Source organism: Pecten maximus, chromosome 8 (genome assembly GCF_902652985.1).
Source record: "Pecten maximus chromosome 8, xPecMax1.1, whole genome shotgun sequence".
Classification (NCBI taxonomy): domain Eukaryota; kingdom Metazoa; phylum Mollusca; class Bivalvia; order Pectinida; family Pectinidae; genus Pecten; species Pecten maximus.
In genome coordinates this window covers 32,316,636-32,333,480 of record NC_047022.1, presented here as the reverse complement: position 1 = coordinate 32,333,480, position 16,845 = coordinate 32,316,636, and the positions used below count along the sequence as shown (strand labels likewise).

The 16,845-nt window shown below is 34.8% G+C and overlaps 1 protein-coding gene across 1 annotated transcript; it reads right to left on the bottom strand.

Moving 5' to 3' along the window:
- Window positions 1–412: 412 nt before the first annotated feature.
- LOC117333222 (ubiquitin-conjugating enzyme E2 L3-like) lies at window positions 413–12,466 on the bottom strand. The gene is made up of 4 exons (XM_033892406.1): window positions 12,366–12,466; window positions 6,597–6,692; window positions 5,294–5,480; window positions 413–3,687 (listed from the first exon to the last, which is right to left on the bottom strand). Exons 1-4 carry the CDS (start codon window positions 12,390–12,392, stop codon window positions 3,533–3,535), a joined length of 465 nt encoding a protein of 154 aa, XP_033748297.1. The 5' UTR covers window positions 12,393–12,466; the 3' UTR covers window positions 413–3,532.
- Between the last annotated feature and the right edge of the window lie 4,379 nt (window positions 12,467–16,845).

The window sequence follows — 16,845 nt, the reverse complement described above, 5'->3', positions numbered from 1 at the left end:
GTAAAAAGGGAAGCCTGTTTAGCAGGCAAAAATCTTACATTTAAAGATGATGCAAAGTTAGAGTAACTAATTCAAGAACTGTCAAAACTATTGCTCCTGCAAGAAAAAGAAACAAAGGGCAGTACAATGTGTATGGCCTTGACAAGAAAATCAACAAAGTGTCATATCTCTTTCAAGAGATGTGTTACACCGTCAGTCATTGATGTTGATGGGTTGTATAAAACTTAAATCATTTGCCAACTCATTGAATGCCAAATTTTAAATTTGACTTGGACAGTTACTTTACAGAAATGTTTTAAAAGGTGGATTCTACACTGGATAGACAATGGACACTACCACCTCAATACAATTGACAAGATGTCACCCTTTCATTGTCTTGAACTATGAAGAAGAATTTAAACAAACAACAAAATAATACCACTTTTTCTTTAATAATATTTTTATCTGCAAAGCTGTGTTACACAAACTGCCCAATAATTTTGTTTCATGTTATTGTTAACACTGGGAATCCAGAAAACAAAAACATTTTCAAGATTTAACTTAAATTCTTTCTGTGAACAGTGAAAAACTTCACGTATACTTGACATATATCATTATAGTTTGTTAAAGGTAACATCTGACAAACATACAATTCAACCGTGATTCAGAGTACCATCCAATATGGGAACTTTGGAACTAAATATTTCATAATTTTTTGTCGTATCTGTTTTAAAACTTTTGTGTAATGAAATATACATTGGCCCACGATACACACTCAAATAATTCTTGATTGAATTTTCGCAAAATAAATATATGAAAAATAAAAAAATAATAATAATGGCCAGTTAATTACAATATAGTTATATTTTAAGAAATTTTCCCTGTATTTTTAACCACCAAGGGTGCAATGTTGTATTGGGCCTTCTTTGTTTTTCAACCATCCTTAGACCCTAGGTGCAAAGTTATGGAGATGCCTCATCTATTGCCATCCCCTAGGGTGCCAATATTGTGTGATCGCTTTATTTTAGCCATCCCCTAGTCCCTAGGGTGCCATATTGTGTGATCGCTTTATTCTAGCCATCCCCTAGCCCTAGGGTGCCATATTGTGTGATCGCTTTATTTTAGCCATCCCCTAGCCCTAGGGTGCCATATTGTGTGATCGCTTTATTCTAGCCATCCCCTAGCCCTAGGGTGCCATATTGTGTGATCGCTTTATTTTAGCCATCCCCTAGCCCTAGGGTGCCATATTGTGTGATCGCTTTATTCTAGCCATCCCCTAGCCCTAGGGTGCCATGCTGTTTGAGTGCCTTTTTTTATTTCTACAATTTAAAGAGTTCCAACTGTTATTATGTGAGATTATTCTTTTTCAAATTTTAGTAATCTTATTCCAATAAACCCTGTCCCTCGCATTGCAGATGATACTTCCATGTCAAGATGATAAATAACCATGACAAGCAACTTTAATTCAAGTGATCTAAAAATAACCATCATACTCATGTCCATGTTTTAACAGCAAAAAAAAAGAAGTTTGTTATGAAATGAAATGGATAACTTGCTACCATACATTGGTTTTGATACAGGATATGGTTTATAGTTTGCTGATACAGGATTGAATAATCAATTTTTTTTAAAGAATTTCTGACTAGGAAAGCCAACATTGTAAACATATAACCAGTATCACTATTTATAATGGACATACCTGGGAGTTATACATCACATACGGATGTGACAAAGTAAAATGGTGACGACACTGTAGATACTGGATGGCTTTATCTACCAGAAATTTGAAATTTATATTGATAGGCCAAGTAATCCAATTAAGAAATATAATGTGTATGTTATTATTAGCAAGGTTAAGTCCTGAAAATCAACAAAAGAGACCTTATAATACTGGTATTAGTAGATATCTAAAGCGATGAAGTTAAGATCAATCCAATCTTGGTTTACAGTGTACTTTCTTAATTCTTAACACAAATTTGTTGCTCTTTCTCACAACATTCTAGTTACACGGAGGCTATGTACAAATCTCTTTTAATCACTTCAACATTCAACTCAATATCAAGTGCACACCAATCTCCATAACAATTATAAACTAATTCATTCTACAGCTTCTACAGTAAGCGTGAAAGTGACTTCATTCAATAATGTAGAATATGAAGTATGAAACTATCAGAATACAGACAGGCAAAGTTAACCAAGAACATATTTTATATAAACAAAAACACACTTAACATATAAATCCTCAATACAACTATTAATGGAATTTGTATAAATCACAAAGTGCGGTGTCCTGTTATAGTACCTGCGACACACAGAATTTTTACCCCCAGTTATCTCCCTTCTCTAATTTCCAGTTATCTCCCTTCTTCTAGCTGTCCCTTCTTATCTCTTTTTGAAAACATTGTCTAGATATTTTAGTGTACAGTAAACAGAAATAGAACTCAAAAAACCTAAAATACATCAACTTTAATATGAAATATTAGTTTTAGTCATGTGTTCAATTTGTTATAATTTGAGATTGCTGCACTTTATCACTGACAGAAGAATTAAAAGTGTATTGTTATCTACTGACAAGTCCATTCTGGTTTAGTTTAGGTGCTACAAAAGACTTGTGTCCTAGACTCTTCAAATGTGTTTCTATGTTTTTATTATTATTATCTTCTTTGTTTCCCCAATTCATTGAAAGTTGACTTTTAAGTTTCTTAGTCAAGAGTCGACAACTCATTCTGAAGACGCATGCCCTGTAAGGAGATTATTGTTTGTGTCATAGATGCAAAGTAATATAACATTATGAAACAATATTTATATTTATATAACTAAAACCAGAACACTCCTTGTGTAATTAATTTAAATACTTAATTCTTACAGTAGCAAACTTTGTATTTTCATTTTTCGGCAAATCTAAATAGCTAAATTAATATATCATTGTAATTTGTTACTTTCTTTTTTGACGTCAATGAATAAAATAATGTCAGATTTATTGTTTGCATAACTTGTGCCAAAGATTCAGTATAACAAGCTGTTCTTCTTGACTTGCCAAAGTTGTTTAAATAAATATAGGAACACAATCAAATCAATATTGCATATGACAGTATTGCATATATATCTGTTAATATTTTAAGAATGACTAAGTTATATAAACAATTAACCCATTTTTTTCAGATTCAACAAAACTACAACCTGATTTAAAGTCCTAACGAGAAACAAAACACAGCAATATTTTTAAACTCTTCAAAGTGATCTTCTGTACTTATGTAATTCTTTACTAAATTATGACAATCTAGAAAAGATTGCTATTTATCACATTCTAAAAATCAGCTCTAAACAGACAATCACCAATTTCTCCTAAAATCATTTCTTCCTGGAACAAGGCCACAGTGATCTGTAATTCAAAACCAAGGCCAAAATTTATTAATGATGAAATAAACAGACTTATCGACAGAAAAGTGCCATGACATCTCCATGGTGACAGCTAAACAATGGCGCATCACAAACACAGATGTTTGAAAGTCACCATGTATAAACTTAACATCATCATATTATGTCAAAATTCTTAATCCGTTGGCCGTTTTTCTGAATTCTTTTTTGTGTACTCCTCTGCATTTTTCAAAAATTTCTTCTTATCTTTGGTATACTCCTCAGCTATATCAGCTCTGAGTGGGTGCTCTGGCTCGGGGCTGTTGACTAAGTTAATTAGAGCTTCAATCACTGAAATATAGGAACCACATGAAAATAATCACACAGTGTACATATCCATACTTATGATTATCATATTTTTACAAGGGAAATATATAGAGGACATTAAATGGTTTAGTGTTGAATATAACATATACTGTATTTGACCAAATAAGGGCGCAGGGCACGGGTAATTGACAGTATTAGTTATTCTGAAGTTTTATGAAACAGACTATACCTTATAGCAGAATACCCAAGACTGTGGAAACGGTAAAATATTCAGTCATAACAATATTCCAGATGAAAATATCTATTCATTATCATATATTAAGCTTAAACATCACTTGAATATTCCTGTAAACTTGTAAACCATGCCAGCTGATCTTTAGACCAGAGAACGTGTGTTCCAATGGAACGCTTTTGTGTTCTATTTATAGACACAGGTGATCTCCCAGATCATATCAGACATCGTTTTCTTTGACCTAATAATTGATTTACAATGTCTTTAACTAGCTTTCTGTTCTGAACAAAAGTTATTTTTCAACAAGAATGAAGTCTTTTACTTTATCTTCAAATAAAGATGGTAAGTTATTATTTGTATGTGTGTTTAATTAGTTTTGGGTGCTCTTTGCACTGACATGTCATCTGTAGGAATAGACAAAATGTGGCGAAAACTTGTGTTCCAGTTACTTAATTTGCTGAAGAAAATTGAACACATAACGTAGCAAAACATTTCACATGAATTATTACTTTTGAACACCATTTTGACACTCAGTCAAAGATTTATTTCCTTGAAAAAAGGTAGGGGCGTCCTTATTAGGTCAACTACGGTACTAGTATTTCACGATTATGACAGAATATCGATATTTCACGAGTGCAAAGCAGAAGTGAAAAATATTGATATATTCTGTCATACGATACCCCCTTTCTCCAATTTATTTTAACTACCAAAAATGGCTTCAAAAAACTTGCTAAAAACCTTTTACCAATGTTGCATCAGCAGAAAGATTAATAGACAAATGACAAAGAGAAAGGGGGTAAAACATGTACAGTACGCCCATGATGAAGTCACATAGGGGCATACCAAGTAAATAAATTCTAAAGCTGTCTCCATCTTGGATTTTGGCTGGTGAAAGTTTATTGTCACTATTTCAGGAATAAAGCATGATATTTCTGAAACTCAATGTGTAGGTTTTTCTTGATCCCTAACTGTGCATGATTAATTTTGAACACTGATCAGGAAAACAAAATGGCTGATAGGCTTGGATATTTCTTCAATCACTAATTTAGGGACCCCCTTCCTGTTTCTAAATGATCTAGAGGAAGCTTAATGATGAGAAAAGTAGAAAAATTAGATCCAATTAAGATCATTCGCTGGTGAGCACCATTGAAGATCCCAATGGGATCTCTTGTTAATATTACTCTGTTTTTCTTCACTGACATTACACCACTTGACAAAAGTTGAATAGAATTATTCAAAGGGCTGTAACAGATTCTCATGCTTTTACAATGCATAGATCTAGACTTTGTTATTTAGTTTTTTTAAATGAAATTGATAGAAAATTGAATTGTTCTCAGCTAAAGATCACATCTATTTCACAAAAATGACAGAATATATATACTGTACTGATAGACCTACCCTGACAAGTCCTTGTTGCTGGTTTCCAGTTTTCTGCACTAATGATAGGTAAACATATTTGTCCCTTTTCATCAACATTTGGATGGTAGATTTTTGTCTTAAATGTTATTTTTGGAGGTTTGAATGGATATTCGGCTGGAAACACTATTTCAACCTTAAATGCTCCTTTGTTATAAGGTGGATCAAGCTGGAAAAAAATTATGATTTTGTTATTTCATTTAGAATATAGCAAGAATACATGGTGTGGTAATACTACAGTATAACCTGTCTAGACAGGATGTCACCAGGTAACAAACATTTGTCTGCTTTACAGATGTGTCTGAATCATAGGGTATCAGTATGTCTGGTTTGCAGATGTGTCTGAATCATAGGGTATCAGTATATCTGGTTTACAGATGTGTCTGAATCATTGGGAGTATGTATGTCTGAGAATTTGAAACATACATATAAGCTTTATGCACAAAACCCCAAAGTCAAACAAAGCTGTTTTACTTTCGCCTTTAATTTTGACATACTGTGTAAAAATCTATAATTGTTATCAGATCGGAATAAAAATGTTGCTTTTAGAAGGGTGTTATAAAAATAATGGAAAATTAACACGGCTTTCTACAAGAGAGAGCAAGCAAATGAGATAGACTTCAACTTCTGTTTAATTCATTAAGAGGGGGAAATCAAGGTTGATAGACAGTCTAGCAAGGTTACAGAATAAGGTAGAATCTGCCTTCAAGATAGTGACCTTTAACTTTCATGAAAACAAATTTTGTGACACACCTTAAGATATTGATTCATCAATACATATTACTTATATATATATAACATTAAAATATGATTTATCCACATATATATACCCTAACCAAGGCATCTCCAATCTTTCATCTTTTTTTTCTTTCATTATTGTTCATATAAAATTTAATCAAAATGTTTGGCAATGGAAATTTTAGTTTGACAAACACTGTGCCCTCACAACATACTCAATAAAAACAGTGTAGCATATATCAGCTTTTCATTTCTGTCAATGAAATAATGGTTAAACTGCAGCTAGGGCACTCAAGTCAGCATTTTGTTGTGTCCTTACAGTACTAGTGCTAGTGTAATATCTTCTCCGAGTGCACATGCATATATGACATCAATAATCGACAATACATGCATTAAATGAGGGCCCTGTGCATCCAACTCTTCATAGATACACATGAACACTATTTAGCACGTTCTTGAATAAATGCAATTATATAAATAGGATCGGTGATTGATTGGATTGATATACCCTGTAGAAAAGATATAAAATATTGACAGGGCTACTTACCGGCATCATAAGCCCAGTCCAGTATAACATATTGGATTCATCTACCTCTATCTTTTTGAATGCTGGAATTGATTTTTTTAGTATATCATCTAATTCCTGGAACAGAACACAAAATGAATCAGTTTAAGTAATGGTTATCTTTAGAAGGCTACATGTTTATATTGTATATATTGTTTGACCATATAGCAAAATGACCCTAGTTGTCGATGGGCCATAAAACATAAACAAACAACAAAAAACAACAATCTTGTTCTAGAAGAATTTGAAAATGGTATGTTTCTGCAACTGAATTACAAGTTTCAAAGTATGTATGTGATCAAAACATGATTGACCAACACATACAAATTCAATTTCAATGCAGTAAGTGAGTATAAATTAAAACAAGAAGCCCAAAGGCAAAATTGTCAAATAGCATTGCCCAGCTAGCTGTCAGTGTCTTGCCTATTCAGAGCAAATAATGATTACATTAAACCTCGAGCAAAATCAAAGATATAGATTGAACAAAATTAAACAAGGACATTGTCAAGATCCCCCGGCCACCCATGCAAACAAGAGGCCCAGAGGGCCTGTATCGCTCACCTGGTTTCATGAGATATGAAACAAGAACTATGCTTAAGTATATTTGCTATACTGGTATTGCTATGTCAATATATCATAGGCATTTTATATGGTTACATGAACATTGTTTTTATTGTAATTCTAAAAATGTCAATTTAGCCAAATTGATCCCTTTTAGCCCCGCCCCTCAGCCCCCCGGGGTTCAGCCACACCAATTGTACAATTTTGAATCTCTACCCCAAGGGGATGCTACCAGGCGAATATGAGCGATATATATATGTCCATTGCTTAGTTTCAGAGAAGAAGTTGTTTATATCAATTTAGGCAAATTGACCCCTTCTGGCCCGCCCCTCAGCCCTCAGGGGGGGTCAGCCCTATCATTTGTACAATTTTGAATCCCTACCCCAAGGGGATATTACCAGTCAAATATGTGAGATATCCATTGCTTAGTTTCAGAGGAGAAGTCGTTTATATCAATCTAGCCAAACTGGCCCTTTTTGGCCCCGCCCCTAAGACACCCAGGGGGTTAACCCCACCATTTGTACAATTTTGAATTCCTATCCCAAGTAGGTGCTACAAGGCAAATACGTGAGATATCCAATGCTTAGTTTCAGGGGAGAAGTTGTTTATATCAATTTAGCCAAATTGACCCTGTTTGGCCCCGCCCCTCAGCGCCCCGGGGGGTCAGCTCCACCATTTGTACAATTTTGAGTCCCCACTCAATAGTGATGCTACCAGGCAAATATGAGCGATATCTATTGCTTGGTTTCAGAGAAGAAGTCATTTATATAAATAGAGCCCAATTGACCACATTTGGCCCCGCCCCTCAGGCCCCTGGGGGGTCAGCCCCACTATTTGTACAATTTTGAATCCCCACCACAAAGTGATGCTACCAGGCAAATATGAGCGATATCCAATGCTCGGTTTCAGAGAAGAAGTCGTTTATATCAATATAGCCCAATTGACCTCATTTGGCCCCGCCCCAGAGGCCCCCAGGGGGTCAGCCCCATCATTTGTACAATTTTGAATCCCCACCCCATAGTGATGCTACCAAGCAAATATGAGCGATATCCACTGCTCGGTTTCAGAGAAGAAGTCGTTTATATCAATAGAGCCCAATTGACCACATTTGGCCCCGCCCCTCAGGCCCCTGGGGGGTCAGCCCCACTATTTGTACAATTTTGAATCCCCACCACAAAGTGATGCTACCAGGCAAATATGAGCGATATCCAATGCTCGGTTTCAGAGAAGAAGTCGTTTACATCAATATAACCCGATTGACCTCATTTGGCCCCGCCCCAGAGGCCCCCAAGGGGTCAGCCCCATCATTTGTACAATTTTGAATCCCCACCCCATAGTGATGCTACCAAGCAAATATGAGTGATATCCATTGCTCGGTTTCAGAGAAGTCGTTTATATCAAAATAGCTAAATTGACCCCTTTTGGCCCCGCCCCAGAGGCCCCCAGGGGGTCAGCCCCATCATTTCTACAATTTTGAGTCCCCTACCCATAGGGATGCATCTGACCAAATTTGGTCCTTCGGACCAGGTGAGCTAAAAACTGTATAACAGGAAATCAAAGTGGGCAACGTAAACAAGCATAAAACATGAAACACATGTGAATAACGACTAAAAGATTTCAAAGGAAAGTGTGCGGAAAGCAACCAGCCAATCAGATCACAGCAGCTTAATTAAATATGCTTATTATATACCAATAATTGATAAGGGATTAAGGTAATAAGTTTACCAAGCAAGTTTCATCAAAATCCTTCAAAAGATATCATGCGGAAAGCAAATCAAGACAGAGGGAAGGATGGACAGACGGCACCCATTTGTATATCCCCCACCAACTTTGTTGGGTGGGGATAACTAGACATTATGAATTAGTGGTGTTCCGATTAATCGAGTTCGTCGAGTATCACTTGTTTGAGACGTTTGATCATTTAATCGAGTAAGAAATCTGTAATCGAGTTTCGTCGGAAGTGCCCTACATCAGGTTTTATGAAAATATATTAGCCGGATTTCAGATAAACATACGCAAATTCAGCTTGACAATGTCTACAACACAGTCGACTGCGGGAAATGGTTATGCTTGTATCATACAAAAGCAAGCGTCGCAATAACTGGTACAGTGTTGTAATACTAGGAGGAATGTAAACGTACCGATGACTAAGATTTCGTTTGTAAGATCATAAGCGACTAGCTATGGAAGCAACGTTAACGTATACAATCTTTCTTCTCGGTAAACGCACAGGGTCTATTTTATGAAAACATTTTGGTTTTTAATGAAAACCAGAAGCAGAAGGTCCATTAAGTACAGATACTTTAAATATGACAAAAACTATTTGTAAAATGTGCAGAAAGTCGTATTCCTTCAATGGTAAGTCACAGTTCTACTTTCGTTTTCAAAGTATATTAGACTTTCGATAACGGATGGATAAAAGCATTTTACAGTCCGTGCCAAAATTTCCAGTTAGCTTAATACTCCAATGAACAATCCTTTTGTTGTTTTTTTCTGTGTTGAATAAAATTATTAAAAAAAACAATTTTGGTTCATTTTTATCTGTGTAATAAACAAATAAACACACAGGAAGATAGTATACATGTAGGTTAGTATAACAGTTTATTAGTTACTGAAATTGTTGTTGAAAGCATTTCACAAAATATTGAGACATGAATACAAAAAATACATTTGGAAATTAATTGATTTTAATCGATCATCGATTGGTTACACACAAGTGATGATTGATCACAAAAATTCAACCGATTCCCAACACTATTATGAATAGATCTGAATGATAAAGCAAGTTTCACCATGACTGTGCCTGTCAGAGTCTGTTTTATTTAATGATAATTTACTGTTCAAGTTTAATCCTGCCAGAGCCTATTATAATTGAGATGTTGTTTAAAGATTTGAACACATTTGAAACCTGTAACCTTTAAATGAGGTTAAGTTTCAGACAGGTTTTTACTGAATCCTATAGGTGGACGTTACGTCTTATTAAGAAGATTAAACATGTTTTTCAAGATGGTGGCCATATTTGATTTCTGACTGACCCGAAAATAACAACATCGAGTCAGGATCATCTCATGGCATAATTTGACTTAATCCCACTAGTGAAACTAGTTGAACTAGAGAAAGTGTTTGAAAATTGTTTTTCAAGATGGTGACCATATTGGATTTTTGACTTACCCATAAAATACAACATCTAGTTGGGCCCATTTCAGGATCACTACATACAACAGGGACGTAGTTAAAGAGATTCCAAGTGGAACATGAGAAGAAGTTTGAAATGGTTTTTTTTTCGAGATGGTCATCTTCTAGGATTTTGGACCACCTCAAAAATAACAACACTTGGTCTGGACCATATCTCTGATAAATTCCAACAAGTTTGAATTGAATATACCACTAGTGGAACTTGAGAAGCTTGAAAGTTGTTTTTTAAGATGGTGGCCATATTGGATTTCTGACCTACCTGAAAAATAACATGTACACCAGGTATTGTTTCACAATTTTAAGGCATCATAAATTACAAATTTCCCTATCTTTTGCGCAAGTCAGATTTAGGAATCACCAATTACAAAACCTTGCATAACTTTAGACCAAATCCATTTTAATCCCCCATCGTAATTTACCAAAACAAATTGGCACTGTACACAATCATACACTCTTAAACAGAAAATGATCTACACAATTCTACAGAAGTCTCGTTTTGAATGTCAAAGAGTGATTGATGCCAGCAAAATTACTTGAGGTCATTCATGTTACCTGTACATACATTCATCATAGACTTTGCCAGCTGTCAGTCTATTTTTTATGTCTGAACTGGAGCAATACATCTATCTGTGTGTATTGACAAAATCTGTTTTAATGATGTTGTAATTACTGCCACATGATAAATAATATCCAATTTGAATTTTACATTGTTTGTTTTTCTTTTTGTGATAATGTACTGTAGTTGTTTAAAGATAGAGCCAAATTAAGTTCATTATCTAAATATGGAACACAGGTCCAGGACTGACATACACTTTTCACCCCAACAGGTATGGTCTTTTTTACCTCCCATTAGAAAGTGATATATTAATTGTTACCAGGAAAATGTACGATTTGATCGTAAGATACGATAAAAGTTATGAACGCCTTTGTAAAATGGTGTTACAAAGTTTGTAAGTTTTGAGTAACATTTTTGTAAATATTAAAAATAAAACTGTTAGTGGTCAGGACCATCTCAAGATCATTTCAAGCAAGTTTGAACTGAATCCTTCTGGTCTGGTGGAACTTGAAAATAAGTTCAAAATGTGAAAAATGTACGTACGGCATATCAGACAACCTAAAATCGAACAATCAGACTAGCTTGTATTACAGCTATATATATTCTAAACTACTGTTTCATGTTTTCACTGTGTACGACAAAAAGTAAAATTTCTTGTATCTTATCTTGGGACTTGAACCTTATAGTGCCTCAGAACTCGTGACAGTCAATGCAAACAAATATAGCTATTTGAACTGTCATAATATAACCATATAATTATCATTTCCGACAGGAAAATACTGACAAATGCAACGCCTTTTAAGGGAAACTCATTTCTGAGTATCTCTTGCTCAGCTATTAAGAAATACTGCCTTTATTGTGTTTGTGTAGTCCACAGTACTGTAGGTCTAAGTAGTGATAGTCATGGTTTCGTTTTGTGAAATATTCAATAAGAGACGTTTTATATTACTTAAAAGTGTAGTAGTCCTGAGAACGCTGATGAATTGTTAAACATGACCCAAAATTTACATTGTTATAAAATTTCGAAACTTGTCATTTCACCATAGGCTGTAAAGGGTTGTGACGAAATCAGATTTTAGCTTGTGGAAAAACCAAGAAGTGGGGTGAAATGAAACCGGGCATCACAATCACAATGGAGACGATTTTGTATTATTTTTTAATTACCGAGTTTCTTTTCTGATTTATGTACACAAATTGTGTAATGCTCATGCGTGAGAGAGCTTACTCTTTTCGCTAATAAGGTGATACTTTTGTTTTCTATTTGTAGTCATAGAGGCCAACCTCAAACTGTCGACATTGGACTAAAAGTATAAATAAAAGTACGCATAGAACCCGTCTAGATAGATGGAATCGACTAAACGAAGGAAAAATCTCGCCATTGTTTTCATAGCACATAATTATTGTCCTGTTTTAGCTTGTAAATACATTATAATGTTTACCTTTTTAAGGCGCCTGGTCGCTGCCATCTTTATCGTCTTAGTCACGTGACTCTAATAGCGCCATGACGAGTTACCTGCCCATGGACGCTCTGCAATGTACGTAGGTGCCTACGTAAGTTAAAGTGTTCAGATAAATGTAAACGAATATTACATTTATTTTCTCCATGAAGACCAAATAAATGAAATTATGTTATTTACAACCTAGATATATTTGCTAAGAAACAGTATTTTTCAATTGATTTAAGAATATTGGGACTGAACTGCAGCCATTCTCTCACAAAAATTCGGCAAAATCTCTCTTTTTCTTTTCTTTTTCTTTTGTAAACGAAGCTTATAAACATGAATTTTTATATAAAAAAAAATAAATTAAAAAAAGGACAGAGACGTAGGCTATATAATACTCATATACATATTGTGACTGTAATAACTGTATGTTTAAAATGTTCGGAGTATGAAAGAAACACAGATAAATTAAATAAATTCTTGTAAAAACTCTGTCGTCTATCTTCACCGGAAATCGTTTTAATATTGATCCGAAATTGACTTTATATATTTAAATTGGAATGTAACAACTTTTAAATCATATCTGCACCGTGTAAATTTTGATTTTTTTATAGCAATCTAACATTTGATGGTCTTATTCTAATTATTATATTAATTGCACAAGTACACATGTTTTAATGCAAAAGAAGTGTAACTAGATCTAGCTCAGTAGAGTTTTCTTATCCAATACAAAATGATAAATTATATACTGTATCTTTAAACCTACAGTCAAAGATGATTTACATCTAGTTAAAGTTATTATAAAGACAGTCTTAGGAAATTCTCGGTATATCTCGTTGGTGAAAAATGGAGGTCTATAGGTTAACATCCAAGTGTCTTTAATATTTCAATTTATGTCTTAATAATTGTGCTATTTCAACAACATATAGAACTATTAAATCAATATTCAACTCAGACGGAAATCGGGCTGTGAAGCACGAATGATTAAGAAATAAACCTCTAAATTTTACATATGATACAGTTGTGCAATGAAGAACATATATTTGAGTCCATTCTCTGAAATTAATACCAATTAAGACCCCATTTTTAGCCCACCATCTAATAAACTGTCATTACATACATACAATTATTCATCAAACTAATGTATTCAGAAAGTAAAAATTCAGACATATCACAAGGTCTGAAATATTGCTTTGCTTTTCAAGTAATTATGGTATTGAAAAATTGTAATCATAGCTATAAATATCACAAAACATACTTCTCCGTGCATCAATTTTTAATTCCAAACATGCAAAGTATTGGAGTTTCCTATATCCTTTGCTTTAAAGTGTACCCGGAATGAAAATCGATATTCCAATATGTTAATGTCGCAAACCGCATCAAAATCATACTTCTAATGAAATATTTACATTTCGGGCTCTTGACAGTTTTCAGGCTTAATATATACATAACAAATTATCGCGAATAAAAAACTAGAGGAAAATGTGTATTTATGAAAGTATACGGGAAATTTCCAAAAATATTAATTGGGTCCGACAGACCAAGTTTCTATGTGAAATATGTCCCAAAGGAAATGATTCATTGAAACTTAGCGAGAGAAGAAAAGGAATAGACTCGAATTCCGATTTTGCCGGACGTCTATTGGGATTGCTGCTGGTTATCTTTTGATCATTGTCAACTTCATCGATCTGGTATTTTATCGATGTTTTGTTTTATAAAATATGAATGCAAAACAAAGACATCATAAAATAGGTTTGACTGGATTTATTAGTCACAACTTTACTAGAATTGGCAGTCGTCCCAGCATGGGTATAAATGACATGCCACAAATCAATACAAACAATGATAATTAACGGTTTCTGGGTGTACAGCTCCCCGTTAATTATAAAGCAAATTCAATGAAAATTCAATGACAAATCAATTAATCAAATCAATCAACGGTTCATGGGTGACAACTCCCCGTTAATCAATAGTTTACAAATCATCAATATTTAACAGATTCTGGGTGCCAGCTCCCTGTTAATAAAGATGCCAAATCATTGAAATCAATATTCAACAAATCAATATGCAGCTGCAACTGCATCCAATATAAACAGATCAGCAGAACAATGTTCACATTGAATAAAATGTCCAAAATATTGTAAATTAGACACATCAGTTAATAAACTGGATCCTGGGCAGCAGGAATTTTCTTTGATTGCAGTTTTGGTAGCAAAAACATTAATACATGATTCACTGGTAAAAAAACGAAAATCATTGAAAAAGAAATCTTCATAACCTGAAACAATTCAGCAATTAATGAGAATTTGTGACAAATTATTATTGTATACATTCAGTTTTGATAAATTGCGTCTGTTCACTTTTCCAAGATGGCTGAAACACTAAACCCAGAAGGTTTGGATTACCTCATGACCTTGTCCTTATTTTATTTTCTTGATGCGTTCTGATTCGATCACGTCATCACTACGTTTTTTCTAAACATGTTCCAAGTTCGTTCTCCTTCACGTCCACGAAGACAACACCACGTCCTTATCGGTTTCTACAGCGTTCCCACTACCTTGTATAAGGAGGCGTTCTCACTACGACGTTGTATAAGGTCTTATTATTGCCTTCTCACTACGTTGTATAAGGTCTGAATGCGCTCTCACCTCGTGGCATAAGGTCTGAATGCGTTTTCACTCCGTTGTATAAGGTCTTAATGCGTTCTCACTACGTTGTATCTAAGGTCTTGCCGCGTTTTTAACTCCGTTGTATAAGGTCTTAATGCGTTCTCACTACGTTGTATAAGGTCTTATTGCGTTCTCACTACGTTATATCTAAGGTCTTGCCGCGTTTTTCACTCCGTTGTATAAGGTCTGAATGCGTTCTCACTACGTTGTATCTAAGGTCTTGCCGCGTTTTTCACTCCGTTGTATAAGGTCTGAATGCGTTCTCACTAGCAGCGTCCTCCCAAATTGTCCATGATATGGTTGGACGTAGCAAGAACGGAACTTAGTGTGATAAGGTGTGAAATGATAAAATATCTTCTTCTCCGAGCTGCAGGCAGAGCATGTTAACCTAATGACTTTTACATTTTAAGAACTCTCTGTCTGATGATGCCTCCATTTATATCTTGTCTTATATCAGTTTCAAAGATTCGCTGATTCTGTGTTTTACTCGTTACTTTCACTTTGCTTACTTTCCCCTAGTACGAGGGCTGATTGGTAAGTTGTGAGCCTTGTATTGAAGGAGGTACTCAAGGATGTTCTTTTTAAATGCTACTATTCTCTGACTATATAGGGCCAGTTACTCAAGGACTGGTCTCATTTGGTTAGTTTATATCGACGATGTAGCACTCTAAAGTAAACATGACAAGCGGCTTTTGCAAAATAGATACAATCGGCTAGGGTTAGGGTTAGGGTGAAAGAGTCTGTCATTGCCATGGCTGCCATTCACGACCGTGGCTTTAAATTGATTGAGTATCTGCCTTATTCACCTGATCTCACTCCATCAGACTTTCATCTATTTCCGGCACCCTAACACGCAGTGGATGACTTTCTGAACAGCCAAGAAAAGTTCTATAAAAGTGGCATTGGGGCCCTTAAACATCGCTGGCAAAAGTGTATACACTTCAATGAGGCTCACATCTTATCAATCTGCCCTAGTACTTGGCGAAAACGTTACCATAGCCAGATATCGGCCATGAGTGACAGGAACATATCTAACGAACTATCATAGCATCAATGGATAACGAGTTATTCATTGCTTGGAGAACTGACAACTCCAGGGCACAGTTGTTTAAAAGGTGATTAGATTAATCACTTGATTAGTGAAAATTTCGTTTATCATTTGTTGCAAAACCCGTGAGTATATCATCTTTAAATCATGCCAGTTGGAAGAGAATTAAGAAATACAGAATTTCATAAAGTTTTGTCAAGTTAGTTCAAGCAGAAATTATATATCAGGATTTGAATATTGTTGTTAAAATGTGATTAGCCAAATCACCTTTCGAACAACTGGGCCCAGGTGATATGTTTAAGAACACTCTTGATAGTTCATATACAAATATATAGTCAAATAATGATTTATCATTGGTATGCTATATACCTGGATTAGCCATTGTGTATTCTTCTTTGCTTCATTGAACAGGGAGTGTAAGGAGCCAAATAAGGAAAATTGAAGAATTTTTCAAAGCTCTTCTTTTTGTATAGATAAATGATTTTAATCAAATTTTGTTTTGAGGTCTTTGTATTTAGTGGCAAATCCTTCAAATGTCCTGGAGTGTTTGATAGATTGTGATAAACTTTGGCCTGGGACATTATGGGTGAGGGATATTAAATAATTGGTCTGGATGCCAATGGGTGTAAGGGGGAGCTATACCATAACCACTGAAATATCCAGGTGATCGATGCAGGCCATCTATGCTTCGTGTCTTTTAAACTACATGTACCATAATGTAACATCATTTTTTTTCTATGACGATGATAAAATGACGGTA

Excerpts from the sequence above, each read along its gene's own strand:
- LOC117333222 (XM_033892406.1), bottom strand. The coding sequence starts at position 12,392 with ATGGCAGCGACCAGGCGCCTTAAAAAG. Across the intron at positions 6,693-12,365 it reads CGACCAGGCGCCTTAAAAAG|GAATTAGATGATATACTAAA; the intron begins GTAAACATTATA and ends GTTCTGTTCCAG. Across the intron at positions 3,688-5,293 it reads AGCAACAAGGACTTGTCAGG|TGATTGAAGCTCTAATTAAC; the intron begins GTAGGTCTATCA and ends CCTATATTTCAG.